At 47.1% G+C, this 20,334-nt stretch overlaps 1 protein-coding gene across 1 annotated transcript; it reads left to right on the top strand.

Annotated features, from left to right (window-relative positions):
* The first annotated feature begins 397 nt into the window (after positions 1-397).
* Positions 398-20,106, top strand: LOC127652144 (probable RNA-binding protein 46). Its single transcript, XM_052138206.1, has 5 exons — positions 398-542; positions 1,023-1,360; positions 1,623-1,752; positions 10,618-11,424; positions 19,826-20,106. The coding sequence occupies exons 1-5, from the start codon at positions 398-400 to the stop codon at positions 20,017-20,019; spliced, it is 1,614 nt and encodes a 537-aa protein (XP_051994166.1). The 3' UTR covers positions 20,020-20,106.
* The last annotated feature ends 228 nt before the right edge of the window (positions 20,107-20,334 follow it).

Below are 20,334 nucleotides of genomic sequence, written 5' to 3' on the forward strand. Positions count from 1 at the left end.
TCTTAGTAGGCTTCTGCAGGTCTATCATTTTAAGTATTATTGTACAGGCCTCAGCTGACATGCGGTGGGGAAAGTTCACCCAAAAATGAAAATTCTGTTATGTTATTCCAAACCCATAGGACATTCTTTCTTCATTGGAACACAAAAGGAGTAACCATTCACTTTTATTTTTTGAGTGAAAATAAATCCAAAAGTGAATGGTGACTTGAGGCTGACAGTTCCAAACATTCTGCCTTTTGAGTTCCACTTAGAACTAAATATACACTGGTGTGGAAAAATAGGAGGGTGAGCAAATAAACTGTGAACTATCCCTTCAACTAAAATACATATAATAGACTGAGACAAGTGATGCATAAACTGAGACAAGGTTTTCTTTGGTAGAGTTTTTAAAGTGATCATGGATGAAGGCAGTACCAGTCAACCCTCTGAAAACAGTAAGATAGACAGCTCAAAAGAAGCTGCTCTTTTGGCCCTGATGGACAGGACAGGCTACAGCATGGTTCAGGAAAATGGACAGAGAAAATTTGGTGGTCCACCTCCAGGTAATAGTTAAGGTCTTAAAAGTCTTAATGCACATTTATGAGAAAGCCACATTACATCACATATTACCATAAGTACATTAAAGTAAACATGAAATCTGAATTCACCATAAACTTTATGTCAGTGTACATTCCACCTTTAAAACAACTTTACTTTTCCACAGACGTCCTAGACTATAAGAAAGTAAAATATTTGATGATTTTACAATTAGATTGGTTTATAAATATTTATAAGTAGTGTAAAAGTTTAGATTGCACCACTCCCCATTAAATAATTTGTATTTCATTTCATCATCATCATATACATAACATGTGCCATCCACCATTCTTTTGCATCCTTTTCCCTAAAGAGCTGGTGTAAAATAATACTAATATTATTAAAACTGAAAAGCTATCATAAAAACTTTTTAAGCCTGATCATTTTAGTTGCATCAGATAAGTCCAATGCTGCTCATGATAATGCAATAATGTTAATAATCTCAGGTTGGGAGGGCACCCCTCCTCCACGGGGTTGTGAGGTGTTTGTGGGTAAGATCCCAAGAGACATGTATGAAGATGAGCTGGTGCCTGTCTTTGAGCGGGCTGGTCTCATCTACGAGTTTCGTCTGATGATGGAGTTCAGTGGGGAGAACCGCGGTTATGCCTTCGTCATGTACACCACCCGCGAAGCAGCCCAGCGAGCCATCCAGCTCCTTGACAACTATGAAATCCGCCCAGGAAAGTTCATAGGAGTGTGTGTGAGTCTAGACAACTGCCGCCTTTTTATCGGCTCCATTCCCAAAGACAAGAAAAAGGAGGAGATCCAAGAAGAGATGATGAAGGCCAGTATATTACAAGATTGCACACATTATGATAGAACTGTCCTAATAAATTGCACAAGGTCTGTGATTTTAGTTGTATGACTGATTCTCTAGCTCCACTTGGTGGATAAAAGGTTGTAAAAGCATCTTTTGCATCTTGTTCAACATAAAGTATTCAATGGTTTTGAAATTGACTACTGAAATAAGTAAATAAATTACAAAATAATGTGGCAGTCTGTTATGATCTAATGGCAGGTCTTCTTTACTGAAATGTTAAATCCAGGTGACTGAAGGTGTGGTGGATGTAATTGTGTACCCCAGTGCATTGGACAGGACGAGGAACCGTGGCTTTGCTTTTGTTGAGTATGAATCTCACAAGGCAGCTGCCATGGCTCGCAGGAAACTCATACCAGGTACAAAGCATGATGGAGATATACAGTACATAAACTCTGTCATCTCCTTTTTAAAATATTTGTACCTATTACTGTTAGACCATGTAACATAATGAATTACCTTTTATACCTGTTATAATAAACAGATTTTTCTTTTTAAATAAATATAAAATTAGAATGATGGATTGATTCAGAATCTATTTTGAAAGAATCACAATGCATTGATCAATAATATATATAAACGTGCTGAGTACCAATGTCCCATACAGAGGACATCAAAGAACACTTTTGTGAAAAATAAATAAAATATATATATATATATATATATATATATATATATATATATATATATATACATACACTCACCTAAAGGATTATTAGGAACACCTGTTCAATTTCTCATTAATGCAATTATCTAATCAACCAATCACATGACAGTTGCTTCAATGCATTTAGGGGTGTGGTCCTGGTCAAGACAATCTCCTGAACTCCAAACTGAATGTCAGAATGGGAAAGAAAGGTGATTTAAGCAATTTTGAGCGTGGCATGGTTGTTGGTACCAGACGGGCCGGTCTGAGTATTTCACAATCTGCTCAGTTACTGGGATTTTCACGCACAACCATTTCTAGGGTTTACATAGAATGGTGTGAAAAGGGAAAAACATCCAGTATGCGGCAGTCCTGCGGGCGAAAATGCCTTGTTGATGCTAGAGGTCAGAGGAGAATGGGCCGACTGATTCAAGCTGATAGAAGAGCAACTTTGCCTGAAATAACCACTCGTTACAACCGAGGTATGCAGCAAAGCATTTGTGAAGCCACAACACACACAACCTTGAGGCGGATGGGCTACAACAGCAGAAGACCCCTTCGGGTACCACTCATCTCCACTACAAATAGGAAAAAGAGGCTACAATTTGCAAGAGCTCACCAAAATTGGACAGTTGAAGACTGGAAAAATGTTGCCTGGTCTGATGAGTTTTGATTTCTGTTGAGACATTCAGATGGTAGAGTCAGAATTTGGCAAAAACAGAATGAGAACATGGATCCACATGGTGGTGGTTTAATGATGTGGGGGATGTTTTCTTGGCACACTTTAGGCCCCTTAGTGCCAATTGGGCATCGTTTAAATGCCACGGCCTACCTGAGCATTGTTTCTGACCATGTCCATCCCTTTATGGCCACCATGTACCCATCCTCTGATGGCTACTTCCAGCAGGATAATGCACCATGTCACAAAGCTTGAATCATTTCAAATTGGTTTCTTGAACATGACAATGAGTTCACTGTACTAAAATGGCCCCCACAGTCACCAGATCTCAACCCAATAGAGCATCTTTGGGATGTGGTGGAACGGGAGCTTCGTGCCCTGGATGTGCGTCCCACAAATCTCCATCAACTGCAAGATGCTGTCCTATCAATATGGGCCAACATTTCTAAAGAATGCCTTCAGCACCTTGTTGAATCAATGCCACGTAGAATTAAGGCAGTTCTGAAGGCGAAAGGGGGTCAAACACAGTATTAGTATGGTGTTCCTAATAATCCTTGAGGTGAGTGTATATATATATATATATATATATATATATATATAAAATTTATTTTTCTATATATATATATATATATGATATGATTTTATTTTACAATGATTTTTCTTTGATGCCCTCTTTAGGGGACAATGGGACTCATATATGTGTATAGATATTATTGATTAATGCATTGTGATTCTTTCATCACTGTAACCCGCACACACACACACAAGACGAGACAGTCACAATGTCGGAGGAAAAACTGCTTTATTAAACACAAAAGCGTGCAATGTACAAAAAGGGCAAATCCAGTGAAGAGTAGTCGAGGGAAGCGTGAGGTCAAAAGCCGGGGAATCAATATAACAATAACAAGAGGGTCGAGGACGGGAAAACAGTTAACAACTAGGGACAAGTGGGAACGGAGACAGGGGAACAAGTTGGCAAGCTAAGAGGTAAAACAGTAGGGAGGTCAAAACTAGACGAGACTAGCAGGGCAACGATACGGGGAACTAAATACATACAATAAACAAAGGGATTCAAACGGAGGGATAGTGTATTTATAGGGGCGAGTGCAGGTGTAGACAATGACAGGTGACGAGACGAGTGCAGGTGTAACTAATGTGTGGGGACAAGAAGCGCGTGAGTGCAGGTGGTCATAATGTAGGGGTGATTGAGAAAGTGCCGGTGGTCATAATGTTCTGGCCACCGGAGCGTGCATGCGAACATGAGTCAGAGGGGGGAGAGAGTTACGAGCGAGAGCTCGTAATTGCATAAAGAGCGTGAGTGCTCGAGGGAGGAAAAAAGAGCGTACGAGCTCAAGGGGCGGAGCGAGGAGCGGGAAGTGAGCACGCTCGCGGAGTGGCAAGCGTGAGCGCTCGAGGAAGCGGGGATGGGGCAGAGGAGAGGGGTTCGTGACAGTACTCCCCTCTGAATAGGACGGCTCCTGACGGCCGCTCGGCTGCGAGGAGCGCGAGGGAACAGAACGAGCGTGTGAGCTCGTGGGGACAGAACGAGCGTGAGAGCTCGTGGGGACAGAACGAGCGTGAGAGCTCGAGGGGACAGAACGAGCGTGAGCTCGCGGGGAGCAGAACGAGCGTGTGAGCTCGCGGGGGCAGAAGGCACAAAAGGGAGATGAAACAGTCCATGGGGGTCAATGGGCAGTTCAAGGCAAGGTCAAGGGGAACATAGTGGACAGGCGGGTTGTCGGGAGGTCTAGGGGGCAGCCATAGGGCAGAGACTGGGTCAGGAGGTCTGGAAGGCGACTGGAGGACAGGGACTGGGTCCGGGGGTCTGGAAGGTGACCACCGGACAGGAATAGGGTCCGGAGGCCAGGGAAGAGGCCACAGGACAGGTAGAGGAACGGTAACAAGGGGAGCAGGCAAGACCCAGTGAGGAGAGGTTTCAGGGGGCGGAGCCGTGAAAGGCGGAGTCGTGGAGGACTTGGGAGACTGAGCCTTGGAAGGCGGAGCCGTGAGAGACTCGGCAGGTGGGGAATTGAGAGACAGAAGAGGCGGCGCCGAGGGAGGCTCGGGGGGCTCCGGAGGCAGAGCCGAGGAAGGCTCAGGAGACGGAGCCGAGGGAGGTGGAGTCGCAGGAGGCCCCAGGGGCGAGGCCCTGGTGGGCTCTGGAGGTGGAGCCGAAGGAGGCTTTAGGGGCTGAAGGCCTGGAAGGCTCAGGAAGTGGAGCCCATGGAGGTGGCGCCGTAGGAGGCTCCAGAGGTGAAGCCCTGGAAGGCTCTGGAGGCAGAGCCGAGGGAGGTGACGCCGTGGGAGGTGGCGCTGTAGAAGGCTCCAGGAGTGAAGCCCTGGTAGGCTCTGGAGGCAGAGCCGGGGGAGGTGGCGCCGTAGGAGGCTCCAGAGGTGAAGCCCTGGAAGGCTCTGGAGGTGGAGCCAAGGGAGGCTTTAGAGGCGGAGCCGCAGGAGGCTCCAGAGGCGAATCTCTAGAAGGCTCTGGAGTCTTAGGGAGCAGAGCCGTAGGAGGCTCGGGTGGTGGAGCCGTGGAAGGCTCGAGAGGCGGAGCCGTAGGAGGCTCGAGAGGCGAATCTCTAGAAGGCTCTGGAGTCTTAGGGAGCAGAGTTGTAGGAGGCTCGGGTGGTGGAGCCGTGGAAGGCTTAAGAGGCGGAGCCCTAGGAAGCTCTGGAGTCTTTGGGAGCAGAGCCATGAGAGGCTCGGGAGGTGGAGCCGTAGGAGGCTCTGGAGGGGGAGCCGTAGGAGGCTCGGGAGGCAGAGCCATAGGAGCCTCTAGTGGCCGAGCCCTGGGAGGCTCGGGAGGTGGAGCCGTAGGAGGCTCTGGAGGGGGAGCCGTAGGAGGCTCGGGAGGCAGAGCCATAGGAGCCTCTAGTGGCCGAGCCCTGGGAGGCTCGAGAGGCTTGAGGGGGGGAGCCTTGAAAGACTCGAGAGACAAAGCCCTGAGAGGCTTGAGAGGGGGAGGAGCCCTGAGAGACTCGAGGGGCGGAGCCCTGAGAGGCGGAGGAGCCCTGAGAGACTCGCGAGGCGAAGCCGTGAGAGGCTTGAGGGGTGGAGCCATGAAAGACTCGAGAGGGGACGCCCTGAGAGGCGGAGGAGCCCTGAGAGACTCGAGAGGCGAAGCCGTGAGAGGCTTGAGGGGTGGAGCCATGAAAGACTCGAGGGATGGAGCCCTGAAAGACTCGAGAGGCCAAGCCGTGAGAGGCTTGAGGGGTGGAGCCATGAAAGACTCGAGGGATGGAGCCCTGAGAGACTCGAGAGGCGAAGCCGTGAGAGGCTTGAGGGATGGAGCCCTGAGAGACTCGAGAGGCGAAGCCGTGAGAGGCTTGAGGGGTGGAGCCATGAAAGACTCGAGGGATGGAGCCCTGAGAGACTCGAGAGGCGAAGCCGTGAGAGGCTTGAGGGGTGGAGCCATGAAAGACTCGAGGGATGGAGCCTTGAGAGACTCGAGAGGCGAAGCCGTGAGAGGCTTGAGGGGTGGAGCCATGAAAGACTCGAGGGATGGAGCCTTGAGAGACTCGAGAGGCGAAGCCGTGAGAGGCTTGAGGGGTGGAGCCATGAAAGACTCGAGGGATGGAGCCCTGAGAGACTCGAGAGGCGAAGCCGTGAGAGGCTTGAGGGGTGGAGCCCTGAGGGACTTGAGGGGTAGAGCTCTGGGAGGCTTGTGAGAAGGAGCCCTAGGAGGCTCGTGAGGGGCCCTTGGAGACTCGTGAGGCGGAGCCCGGGAGGGCTCAGAGGGGCGAGCAGAACCCGGCAGAGCCGTGGGAGACTCTGAGGGCGGAGCAGAACCCGGCAGAGCCGTGGGAGACTCTAAGGGCGGAGCAGAACCCGGCAGAGCCGTGGGAGACTCTGAGGGCGGAGCAGAACCCGGCAGAGCCGTGGGAGACTCTGAGGGCGGAGCAGAACCCGGCAGAGCCGTGGGAGACTCTGAGGGCGGAGCAGAACCCGGCAGAGCCGTGGGAGACTCTGAGGGCGGAGCAGAGGTCTGCAGAGCCGTGGAAGACTCTGAGGGCGGAGCAGAGGTCTGCAGAGCCGTGGAAGACTCTGAGGGCGGAGCAGAGGTCTTGAGCACCAGACGAGACTGGGGAGAAGGGGCCCTCTTCCTTCTCTTATGTCTTCGGCCAACAGGGGACGTGGCCATGGGGACGGTCGAGGCTACAGGCGCTGGCTCAGGGGGGGTCGAGGCTACAGGCGCTGGCTCGCTGACCGTGGCAGACATGGGCGCTGGCTCACCGGCCGTGGCAGGCAGGGGCGCCGGCTCGTTGGCCGTGGCGGGCATGGGCACCGGCTCGTTGGCCGTGGCGGGCATGGGCGCCGGCTCGTTGGCCGTGGCGGGCATGGGCGCCGGCTCGTTGGCCATGGCGGGCATGGGCGCCGGCTCGTTGGCCGTGCCAGGCTTCGAGGCTGGGGCCGTGACAGGCCTCGGGACAGGGGCCGTGTCAGGTTTAGGGACTGGGGCCATGACAGGCCTCGGGACTGGGGCCGTGACAGGCCTCGGGACTGGGGCCGTGGTAGGCTTCGAGACGGGGGCCGTGGTAGGCTTCGAGACGGGGGTCTTGGTGTGGAGCGCTGGTTCAGTGTCTGCCTCCCCCACAGTGAACGAGGAACCAGAGTACAGTAGGGCGAGGTCAATAAACTGAGCCAGGTTAAGGGGGCAGCGACCACCAGGCATTAATGATGAGGTTGGCTCATTCAGGCCACATTGAAAAATGGTCTTCAGAGCCACCTCATTAAAATTCACGTACCTGCTGGCCCTGGGCTGTGAGCGCGCGATCATGCTTCCACACCGTAGCTCCTCGCGCTGAATGTGACGTGTTCCTCCGCTCTAGTGAGCCGCGCGAATCCTCAGCGCGACGCATTGTGACTGTCTTCGGTGAGGTTGGTTATTCTGTAACCCGCACACACACACACACAAGACGAGACAGTCACAATGTCGGAGGAAAAACTGCTTTATTAAACACAAAAGCGTGCAATGTACAAAAAGGGCAAATCCAGTGAAGAGTAGTCGAGGGAAGCGTGAGGTCAAAAGCCGGGGAATCAATATAACAATAACAAGAGGGTCGAGGACGGGAAAACAGTTAACAACTAGGGACAAGTGGGAACGGAGACAGGGGAACAAGTTGGCAAGCTAAGAGGTAAAACAGTAGGGAGGTCAAAACTAGACGAGACTAGCAGGGCAACGATACGGGGAACTAAATACATACAATAACCAAAGGGATTCAAACGGAGGGATAGTGTATTTATAGGGGCGAGTGCAGGTGTAGACAATGACAGGTGACGAGACGAGTGCAGGTGTAACTAATGTGTGGGGACAAGAAGCGCGTGAGTGCAGGTGGTCATAATGTAGGGGTGATTGAGAAAGTGCCGGTGGTCATAATGTTCTGGCCACCGGAGCGTGCATGCGAACATGAGTCAGAGGGGGGAGAGAGTTACGAGCGAGAGCTCATAATTGCATAAAGAGCGTGAGTGCTCGAGGGAGGAAAAAAGAGCGTACGAGCTCAAGGGGGCGGAGCGAGGGAGCGGGAAGTGAGCACGCTCGCGGAGTGGCAAGCGTGAGCGCTCGAGGAAGCGGGGATGGGGCAGAGGAGAGGGTTCGTGACAATCACATTCCCAGTGGGTAAGAAGTTTACATACACTTTGTTAGTATTTGGTAGCATTCCCTTTATATTGATTAACTTGGGTCAAACGTTTTGGGTTGCCTTCCACAAGCTTGCTGGAATTTTGACCCATTCTTCCAGACAGAACTGGAGTCAGGTTTGTAGGCCTCCTTGCTTGGGCACGCTTTTTCAGTTCTGCCCACAAATGTGATATCGGATTGAGGTCAGGGTTTTGTGATGGCAACTCCAATACATTGACTTTGCTGTCCTTAAGACATTTTTCCACAACTTTGGAAGCATGCTTGAGGTCATTGCCCATTTGGAAGACCCATTTGCGACCGAGTTTTAACTTTCTGGCTGATATCATAAGATGTTGCTTAACCACATAATTTTCCTTCCTCATGATGCCATCTATTTTGTGAAGTGAACAAGTCGCTCTTGCAGCAAAGCACCCCCACAAAATGATGCTGCCCCCATTATGCTTCATGGTTGGGATGGTGTTCTTCGGCTTGCGATCCTCACCCTTTTTTCCTCCAAACATAACGATGGACATTATGGCCAAACATTTAAATATTTTTTTATCAGACCAGAGGACATTTCTCCAAAAGTAAGATCTTTGTCCCCATGTGCACTTGCAAACTGTAGTCAGGCTTTTTATGGTGGTTCGGAGCAGTGGATTCTTCCTTGCTGAGCTGCCTTTCAGGTTATGTCGATATAGGACTCGTTTTACTGTGTATATAGATACTTGTCTACCTGTTTCCTCCAGCATCTTCACAAGGATTGATTTGCATTTTTCTCACCAAATTATAGCTCATCTCTAGGAGACTAGAGAATGTGTCTCCTTCCTGAGCGGTTTGATGGCTGCGTGGTCCCATGGTTTTTATACTTGTGTACTATTGTTTGTACAGATGAATGTGGTACCTTCAGGCATTTGGTAATTGCTCCCAAAGATGATCCAGACTTGTTGAGGTCCACAGTTTTTTTTTTTTTTCTGAAGTCTTGGCTGATTTCTTTTGATTTTCCCATGATGTCAAGCAAAGAGGCACTGATTTTGAAGGTAGGCCTTAAAATATATCCACAGGTACACCTCCAAATGACTCCAGTTAGCCAATTAGCCTATCAGAAATGAATTGGCTATTTGCCTAAAGGATTGACATAATTTTATGGAATTTTCCAAGCTGCTTAAAAGCACAGTTAACTTAGTGTGTGCAAAGTTCTGACCAACTAGATTTATGATATAGTAAATTAAAAGTGAAAATATCTGTCTATAAACAATTGTTGGAAAAATTACTCTTGCCAATGTAGATATCCTAAATGACTTGCCAAAACTATATTTTTCTAATTTGATAACTGTGGAGTAGTTTAAAAATGAGTTTTTATGACAGCCTAAGTGTATGTTAACTTCTGACTTCAACTGTATATATATATATATATATATATATATATATATATATATATATATATATATATGTATGTATGTGTGTGTGTGTGTGTGTGTGTGTTTTAATGCAATACCACTAACACTAACTGGTAACTTGCTGTGATTATTATTAAATATATTAGGGGTAATCTATTAGACTTTAATATTATTACAACTGTGAGAGTTGTAGTAAACGGTTTCTAAATGTGTTTAGTGTATTAGTTTAGTTTTTTCCTTTTTATTTTTTTAGTAAATACTCAACATTAACATAACCACAGTTATGTGAGGCCACCCATGGTCTTACATATTGGCCTTGTCATTGCAAATGCCACTGTGAAACAATGGTAGAACAATGGTAAACTTTCAAAGGCAAGTACAGTTTGAAGGGGTTTAAACTTTCATGAACTATGGAAAAATAATTGAATCCTCATGTTATATCTTACTCCTGTTATAACTGGCGTTTGCCTTTGGATATTTTATAGGTTACTTAAACCATTAGGCCTGTCTCCTGCTGTACTCACATCGTTCTTGTTTCAATAAAATGTCCAAACTAATGCATGCAGTTACAGTCTCCATTTACTTTTATCACTTTTTGTGGTGTGGGAGATTTTGTCTTGTGAAAATGCTATGAAGCTAGTGATATTGAAAAACTACTAGCCACAGTGGCCGGTGAGCCAAAAAGTTAATTTAGTCGGTTTAGTTGTTAGTTTTTTTATTTATTGCCGTTGAGACTGGTGTGACAGAATTGTTTACTTACTTTGTATGCACGTATTTATAACTGATCTTTCAACATATGAACAGCTGAAAAAAGTAAGGGATGTGTAACTATATGTAAAGCACTGTTTACATAGAACATATAACTTACTGTTCTATATGTTCCAGGAACGTTTCAGTTGTGGGGTCACACCATCCAGGTTGACTGGGCAGAACCAGAAAAGGAGTTAGATGAGGAAACCATGTTGCGAGTGCGGGTCCTCTATGTGCGTAACCTCATGCTTAGCACCACAGAGGAGACACTTCGCTCTGAGTTCTCGTGCCTGAAGCCTGGCTCTGTGGAACGTGTAAAGAAGCTGACAGACTATGCCTTCATTCATTTCTATAACAGAGAGGATGCCTTAACTGCGCTTGAATCCATGAATGGGAAAGTTATTGATGGTTCACCCATTGAGGTGACTCTTGCCAAGCCTGTCAGCAAAGACACGAGCAGACGATCTGGACCACGGAGTAGCTACAATGGAACTGCATCAGGTGGAAACTGTGCTGATTCCAACCTCCTGTACCACAGTAAAGATGACGTGGCCATTGGGTTGAGAAGTGGAGCAATAGGTGATGGGATAGCTGCACAGCACCTCAGCCTGCCACCTCTCTTAGGCAGCCCTTATGCAGTGGATTCAGATCGCTGTGTCTATCCATTCCTACCAGGGTCCACTTTGATCCCAGTGAGCTTGAGCTCCCTGAAGCCCAGCCAGCTGTGCTCAGCTGTATCATTGCTGGATTACTACTGCCACAAAAATGACTGGTCTCCGCCAGAGTATCACCTCTACTCCCTATTAGGACAAGAGGGAAAAACACTGCTCATCTATAAAGTAGTCATCGGCAGCACCAGAAGCAGCTACATGCCTGATAAAGTCTGCACTATACTGGAGGATGCCAAGGAGCTTGCTGCTCAGAATGCACTCTGGAACCTGGGTTAGTTTCAAATACAGTCCTTAAATGGGTCATCACATTCATTTGTATAAATTCTATCAGTTTTATCACCCCAAGGTTCACTGATAAGTGAAGGTTTTTAGCAAAATCATTCACAATTTAGTTTTTCCATTACCATTTTCCTCCCTCTCTCTGACCCTTGAACTGGCCTTTTTGTTTTTGCTGCTGCTGTACAATGCTAACAAGTTGCTGTTGAGTTCTGTACAGTTAAAGCTGATCCTTTAAAACAAAGGTTTCCAAGCTTTTACTGTCAGCTGAACCCCTAAAGTCTTGGGTACTTTGTTTTTGTGTGTTCTGGATCGCATTGTGCTTGGTAGACTGCTTTATCTTTCAAAGTATACTCTTCGGACCCAAAGCGAATAGGAATTTGTTCAATGTGCGCACACAATGAGTGCTTTTACTACAGTCAGTGGCAGGCGCATGCTGCAACGATGTGCAGAAACGAGGACTGTGCTGATGACAAATGTTGCGTCACGCATACTGTGCACGTAGACAGGGTTCCCACGCGTCATGGAAAACATAGAATTTTGCAATGCAGTTTTCCAGTCATGGAAAAATCATCCAAAAAATACATAAATGTCCTGGAAAATAATTATTTGTCCTGGAAAATATTTTAGTTTAATAGATATTTTTGACTGTGTTGCTAACAAGGTTTTTGTTACATTCATAAAAACATGGAAATGATCGGGACTCTGAATAGGAGTCTATTCAGTATTATAGGCTGTTATAAAATAGTATGTTACAAAATGAACAAAAGATTGCATAATCAAAATATAATGCATCATATTCTTTCATTATGTGAAGATTTGCTGCCCAATTCTGAAAGAATGTGCACAACGCGCATCTGTCTGTTCTTCCTTCAGGTTAATGTAGTAATCTTGGTAAGTGCCCACCAGTTTTTTTAGTGACCGTCTGAAAAAATCATGGAAAATGTAAAAACAAAAATACTTAAATGTCCTGGAAAATAATTATCTGTCCTGGAAAATATTTTAGTTTAATAGATCTTTTTGACTGTGTTGCTAACAAGGTTATTGTTACATTTATAAAAACATGGAAATAATCGGGACACTGAATAGGAGTAAAATACACAAAGTCGTACTGTGTTGTCCCTGCTGGCAGCTGCACATTGTGAAACAACATCTACGCTTAACTGTCATGAATGAATATCCTGTCAAATACTTTGTCATCTGCTGTCATCTCTGCTTTGATCTGATGAAATAGTTTAAGTTTTGATATAGGTAAAAATAAGATTTATTTCATTCCAACATTACTGTTGTGTTAAAAACAAAAACATTATAAGTGAGTTATATGAGTTATTAACTAGGGCTACCCCAACCAAAGATTTTCTTAGTCAGCTAGTAGGTGTTAATTTAAGCCATTAGTTGACTAGTCCACATTTATGATATTAATTTAATAACTTAAATATATGTATTTTGGGGGGCATCAGAAAATGGTTTGAGTTCTAGGGCTGAGAAAGTATGTTATAAGTAGCATTGCTAACACTGTTTTACATTACAGAGAAGTACTAAACCATAATAATGAGCCTTTAAAATATACATTTTACAAGCACATGCACGAAGCGAGCTCGCAGTTACACCGACAAACACGTAAATTATTCTGAATATGTTGGAAAAACCAGCAAAGAGACTGAACATTTTGTTAATTTATAGTAGGGATGGGCATTTTGGTCTTTTTTTCTACTTGAGTACTCGTCGAGTATGCGAAAGAACGCGCATCTGTCTGTTCTTCCTTCAGGTTACCATAGTAATCTTAGTAAGTGCGCACCAATTTTTGTTTGTGACTGTCTGAACCATCTATTTTCAAATAACAGGAGATGCCATAATGTCATGGTTACTGTTGTAACCTCCATTCCCCGATGGAAGGAACGAGACGTATCGATTGTAGTGATTCAAGGGGTCTCTTCTGAGAGCCTTGCGTACCTCTGAACTTGAGAAAAGGCCAACATACGGGTATAAAGGGGAGCGGGCGAGCGACTGTCAGACAGGTTTTCACTGAGGAGCCGAAAATAAGGTTACGGCGCATTACAGTGGTATGGATAGTGACGTGGCAAGGGGAACACAACATCTCGTTCCTTCCATCGGGGAACGGAGGTTACAACAGTAACCATGACGTTCCCCTTCTGTCACTCAGTCGACGTTGTGTCGATTGAAGTGACACAAGGGGTCCCACTTCAAAACGCCATGCACTAACCCATGTTACGTGACTGCTGAACCAGGTGCAAGCAGGCTGTTGTGTGCTAGAAGCAGCTGGGTCGGCTGCTTCTTTTCTCTCTCTACGTTTCTCGTCATAGAGTTTAAAGCGGCTGGGGCTATCTTAACGCTACAGATTCATCTGGGAAGGTGTCCTTTCCCGTTCCTATTCTTTCAGGGGGAAAAGGCCCTGTGGAGACCACGACCTACCCAGACTGGGGGGAGGTAACTTGTGGCTAATACACACGGGGGTTGTCAAGCCACTTGTGGACATGGTGCGGTGGTAGATCCTGCCTGACAAGGGAGCTGTTGCTACGGACATGGTGACCGGGGGACAGCGAGGACTGCCCAAGGGAGACGCGGGTCCTGCCAGCGGGGGGACCGCACCTCAGAAAATACGTCACGGAGTTGCCTGAAGCGGGAACTATGCCTGTGGAGCCCAAGCTCAGCACGGAGCACTCGACTCGTGGTGGGTCTGGCGGCGAATTCCTCCGCCGAATCTGTGGCCAGAGGGCTAGGGAGGAAGAGCATCCAGGAAGCGAGAGCTTGTTGGCTCACCTGGGAAAGAAGGTGCACTGGATCAGCTTGGATCAGGACCAGTCAAAACATGGGATGAGACCAACTTAACCCTGAGGTTGTAGAACCTACTAAAGGTGTTGGGTGTTGCCCAGCCCTGTCTGCTAGGGAGGTGCCATGGGCCAGTGCCCACAAGGATGCCACACTTCTCGTAGAGTGTGCTCAAACCCACAAGGAGGAGGGGGGGCACGGCCAGGGTGTGATAGGCTAGGGAGATAGCATCAACAACCCAATGAGCTAACCTCTGTTTGGAGACGGTGTTCCCTTTCCGTTGTCTGCCAAAGCAGACAAAGAGCTGCTCTGAGCATCTAAAGCCCTGCGTGCGGTCCATGTAGATACGCAAATCACGTACCGGACACAGCAATGAAGAGGCTGGGTCTGCCTCCTCCCGGGACAGCGCTTGCAGGTTCACGATCTGGTCCCTGAAGGGAGTTGTAGGAACCTAGAGCACATAGCCCATTAGCACATTAGGATGACGTGAGCATCTGTCGGACCGAACTCCAGGCAAGTGTCGCTGACAGAGAGGGCTTGCAGGTCCCCGACCCTCTTGATGGAAGCAAGCGCGATAAGGAGGGCAGTCTTCAAGGAGAGGACTTTGAGCTAGACTGAATCAAGCGGAATTTGGAATTTGCCAGGGAGGTGCTGTCACGAGGAGTGTGAGAACTGAGAACCAGATCCGGGTGGGCCAATAAGGAGCCACCAAGGAGACCTGTTCCTCTTCCTCCCTGACCCTGCACAGCACCAGTGCAAGAAGGCTCACTGGATGAAATGCGTACTTGCGCAGCCCCCGGGGCCAGCTGTGTGCCAGCAGGTCTGTGCCGAGGGGGGCTTCCGTTAGGGAGTATCAGAGCTGGCAGTGGGAGTTGTCTTGGGAGGCAAAGAGATATATCTGTGCCCTGCCGAAGCAGTCCCAAATCAGCTGGACCACCTGGGGGTGGAGCCTCCACTCTCCACTGAGCCCAACCTGCCACGACAGCGCGTCCGCCATCGTGTCGTGGTCGCCCGGGATGTGAGTGGCGAGCAGCGACTTAAGTCGTGGCTGACTCCAAAGGAGTAGATGGTGGGCGAGTTGTGACATGTGACGGGAGCGCACGCCACCTTGGTGATTTATATACGCTACCATGGCGGTGCTGTAAGAACAGATCAAGACTTGCTTGCCACGAATCAGTGGGAGAAACCTCCGCAGGGTAAGGAGTACAGCCAACAACTCGAGGCAGAAGCACACTGCGCCCCAACCCAGTTGAGAGGTGTCTGTGGTGACCACAACACGTCTGGACACCTGCTTTAGGGGGACTCCTGTCTGCAGAAAACAGAGGTCCGTCTGGCGCCATGCCCATCTTGGAACTCGAGTCTGAAGCTAGTGCTGGAGTGGTCTTCCATCAACCCGAGCTGCGCGGCCGAGGATGTCATATGCCCCAGGAGCCTCTGGAACTGTTTGAGAGGAACCGCTGTGCCTGGGTTGAAGCGAGCAAGGCACGTGAGCACTGACTGTGCGTGCTCGTTGGTGAGGCGTGCTGACATTGAGACTGAGTCTAACTACAAACTGAGAAAAGAGATGCTCTGAACCTTAGAGAGTTTGCTTTTTTCCCAGTTGACCTGAAGCCCTAAACGACTGAGGTGCATGAGCACCTGGTCCTGTGGGCGCATAGTAACTCTCGAGAGTGCTAGAATGAGCCAGTCGTCGAGTTAGTTGAGCATGCCGATGCCCACTTCCCGTAGCGGGGCAAGGGCTGCCTCTGCAACCTTGGTGAAGACGCGAGGGGACAGGGACAGGCCAAAGGGGAGGACCTTGTAATGATATGCCTGGTCTTCGAACGCGAACCATAAGAAGGGTCGGTGTCGAGGCAGAATGGAGACGTGGATGTACGCTTCCTTCAGGTCTACCGCCGCAAACCAGTCTTGATGCCGAATGCAGGTTAGAATTCGCCTCTGCTTGAGCTTTTTGAATGGGAGTCTTTGTAAAGTCTGGTTGAGAACTCGTAAGTCTAAGATTGGCCGCAACCCACCACCTTTTTTGGGTACGATGAAGTAAGGGCTGTAGAAACCCTTCTTCATCTCAGCTGGAGGGACAGGCTCTATCGCGTCCTTGAGTAACAGATTGGCAATCTCTGCTCTTAAGGTGCTGGTGTTCTCTCTGCGCAACAGGGTGGAGCCAATACCGCTGAAACGAGGTGGGAGCCTGGCGAATTGAATCGCGTAGCTGAGTCGAATGGTCCTGGCCAGCCAACGCGACGGGCTGGATAGTGCAAGCCATGCATCTAAGCTCCGTGCGAGAGGCACTAACGGGACGAACGTTTTGGACATACCGGGTGGGGCCTCACGGTGGGGGGTGCAGGTAATAGTGCGTCGGGAGGCAAAAGCGTGTCCTGAGGCTTGGGTGCTGAGAAAAAACTCAAAGCACTTACCTTGCTCCACGCATCCGGCAGGGGGCGGGATATATACAGAGGAGCGCTGGCCTGCCGGGGCTGGGAAAGCATGTCGGCCATCTGTGCGTCAGATTCTGACTGGGCGGGCTGGCCCAAGGACGGGAGTCCGGTCAGGTCTTCAGCGTCAGACACCTGAATGCTCTCTGAAGCAGCGGCGAAGTCGTCATCCAGACCTGGCTCCAGGGATGAGGCAAACTGGCCGTGAAGCGAGCGGCCGTCATCCCGAGCTCAGACGGAAGCAAACGAGCGTGCCAGGGGGCGGGTGGTTCGTGGGGCTGTGCCCAGCGAAACAGAGCCTGCTGCCATCCCCAAATCACCTCCATCGCCAGCCGGGTTGTCCTCAATCCCGTGGGAAGGAGCGGCGCGGGGGTGGCTGGAGTGGCGTTCGTTTTGAGGACGAAAGCCTCCGCAACGTTGCCATGGTCATGTCCTCGCAGTAAGTGATCGCTATCTAGGCACACGAGGCAGCGTCTATGACCGTCAGATCTGGAGCGATACCGGCCACATCCAGGAACTACACAGCGGCGGAAGGGCATCTTTATAAAGACGTGTCCTGAAAAGGACGTTCAGCGCATGCTTGTGTATGTTGCTCTTTTACCATAAACAAACTCTTTTAGAGGAAAATAAACTCTTTCAGAGAAATCAACACTTTTAGGAGTCTGCACAGCATGCAGAGAGGAGAAAGCCGCTGGAATGCACCGTCAGATTCAACAAAAAGCTCTCTTGCAGAGGTGGGTGAAGCAGTCGTGACACACAGCTTGCTGATCACACAACCGTTCTGCTCCGAAGAAAAAATCTGTCTGATAGTCGCTCGCCCACTCCCCTTTATACCCGTATGTCCGGGTGTGGGGCATGCAAATTCTGTCTGCCAATTTGACATTGGCCTTTTCTCAAGTTCAGAGGTACGCGAGGCTCTCAGAAGAGACCCCTTGTTTCACTACAATCGACACAATGTCGAGTGAGTGACAGAAGGGGAACCATCCGTTTTTGATATGGTTGTTAAATTGAAGTTCAGTTTTGAAGATTCTGCATTGTGTTACATTTAACTTCGCTTTGTCTAGCTGTTTGAAACACTCGCCTGCTATACACTGCCACACGCGCCTGATGTGTAAGTGTGTGTGTGTGTGTCCAAATGTTCGCCGCGATGCTCTGTATTGTTGTTTCTGTGATTCATGAAGTATTCCATTCAACTCGAATTGCAGCGTCGTATCAGTTTGTTTGCCATGAGACGTCTGATAATCAATGCACCCCTCAAAGTCACAACATAATCAATCTCAAAATTAAAAATAAGCTCCCTCTTTGACACCGGTCCCTCAGCTGGGGGTTGGATATTGCAATATATATATATATATATATATATGACGCTCTTGTTCTACCCGCTCCGTACGGGACTTGAACCTAGGTCTCTGGTGTGGGAGGAGGGTGCTCTAACAAGGAGGCTAAAGGCTACAAACTCTAGCGTCAGTCGCTAGTGCACCTCTTGAGGTCAGGAGAGTGAGGTTTACACACTGCACAGCTATCTACCAGCTGGCTCCCGTTACATATATATCGTGAAGGAGGGAACAAAACAAATTTATTCACACACACATGATGTATTTTCCCAGATAACGAAATACCCGGCTGGTAAAGAATACACAGATGAAGTAGGTTCTTTGCCAGAGAGGTGTTGTCAACTGTTGTAAAACTATCTTTCAAAAAGTTCAACTACACACATTTTAATTGCACTTATTTTTTTCCTGTTTCTTTTGAATTTTTTGTTAAAATAAATAAAAAATAAGGTTCAAAGTTAGAAATCAAGGTGTCTTGCTTTATTAGGCTTAACGCTAACTCTGCTTAGCGAAAAATTACCCCATAGTACCACATAACGTCCAACCAGTGGTTCATAATTTTTCTGTTAAGGTTTTTCTGCGACCAACAGACTAATCAAAACATGGTCGACCAAGACTCTTCTGATCGACTAAAATTTGGCCGACTGTCAGGGGGGCAGCCCTATTATAAACTTTAGATAGTGATGATGGTCAGACCACTGATGTTTTTTTAAAAGAAATTCACACTCTGATTTGGTAGCCTGGTGATTTGGCCTTCACACCTCGGGATGTGAATACATTTTCAGTAATTCCATGATCAGAGTGTGCTTACACCCCGGTTACTCCATGTAGTATGCTGAAATCACAGACTGAATCACAGAATCTAGTCATAAAAATGGCATTAGCTATAACACGCAGAATGTGATGAAATATGACATATTTGGATGAAATGTAATGTTTGAATGCACAATTATTAAAATTGCAATGTGTCCAAGTGTGTTAATTAAAATGAATAATTCTATAATATGCAAGCAATGAATGTGTGAAGCTGGCTGCATACACTGAAAACACGATCATCACATGCACTCTTGTGTGTGAGATAATAGAGAGCAGAGGAAACTGAAGTGTGCAGCACATACAGACTATGTATTTATGTATTTAAATCACAGCTTTACAGGGATTAGTATTAACACTGGGCCATCTAGTGATCTGCTTATCTGGAGGTGTGAAACTACCATCAAAAACACACAGAAACGGCAAAATAAAAGCTCAATTTAAATGGACGCACTTATTTTTGCTTAAATATTACGCTTGTTGGGCACATAAAATGTCCTGGAAATGTCCTGGATAATTGTGCCTTGAAAAGAGTGGGAAAACAGTGAGTTTTTAATTAATTTCACAAAATCATATTATTATTTGGAAATAATTCAAATGAATTATTAAATAATTTTGAAAAGATCATGCAAGTGTTTTATTTTAAGAGTTTTACATTTAGACCTATTCATGTATGTTTTAAAATGTTCAAATTTTTAGTGCTTTAAAGAATAGTTCACACAAAATGTAAAATTCTATCATTACTTACTCTCATGTCAGTCCAAACCCATATGGCTTTCATTTTTCTGTGGAATGCAAAAGGAGATATTTCCCCTCATGTTTTGATTGTAAAGTTCCAAAAAGAACAAAGGAGGAATTTTTCAGTTTTGAGACATACAGCATGTTTGCATAGCACATCAAACTCTTATATCAATAGATCAAGTACATTTTTATGATATGACACCTTGAAATAATACTTTTACCGTATATTAGAGCAATGATCCATGCCATTTTGCAATTTGTAATCACTTTGTGTTTTCATACATTACAGATTGCTCAGTGAGTTGCCCTGCCTCTCCGGTGAATCTCTCTCCTCCTGCTCCTTCTGGCTCAGGCTTCCTGTCCTTTGGCTGTAGGTCCCTGCCTTACCCGGCATACCCCATAGCCTCCATCTCACCTCCTCTGCCCATATCTTGCTCCTCTGCCCAGAGACTTTTTATCCCCAACCAGTCATCCTATCTATAGTCAAGTCATACAGTGCCTGAGAAGTTTTTTTTTTTGTCTCTGAATATCATTTATATGTTCATATAAGTTACGTTTTTAGAGTTTTGCCATTTCTGTAGCGTTGGTTTAATAGAATGGCTAGCAATATAATGTATGTAGTGTGCATGAGTTTTTATTAATTTACATACTATAGCATACAGTTTTTTTAACTAGGTTGGTGTTTCTTTACTTGACAATTTTATGTATTCTCTTTGGATGTTTATTTAATTTTAAGTTAGATTACTGGTGAAGTTTTCTCCTCAAGAAGTTATAAGTTATTTAGAATTTGAAACACAA

The sequence above is a fragment of the Xyrauchen texanus genome, chromosome 11 (genome assembly GCF_025860055.1).
Source record: "Xyrauchen texanus isolate HMW12.3.18 chromosome 11, RBS_HiC_50CHRs, whole genome shotgun sequence".
Classification (NCBI taxonomy): Eukaryota; Metazoa; Chordata; class Actinopteri; order Cypriniformes; family Catostomidae; genus Xyrauchen; species Xyrauchen texanus.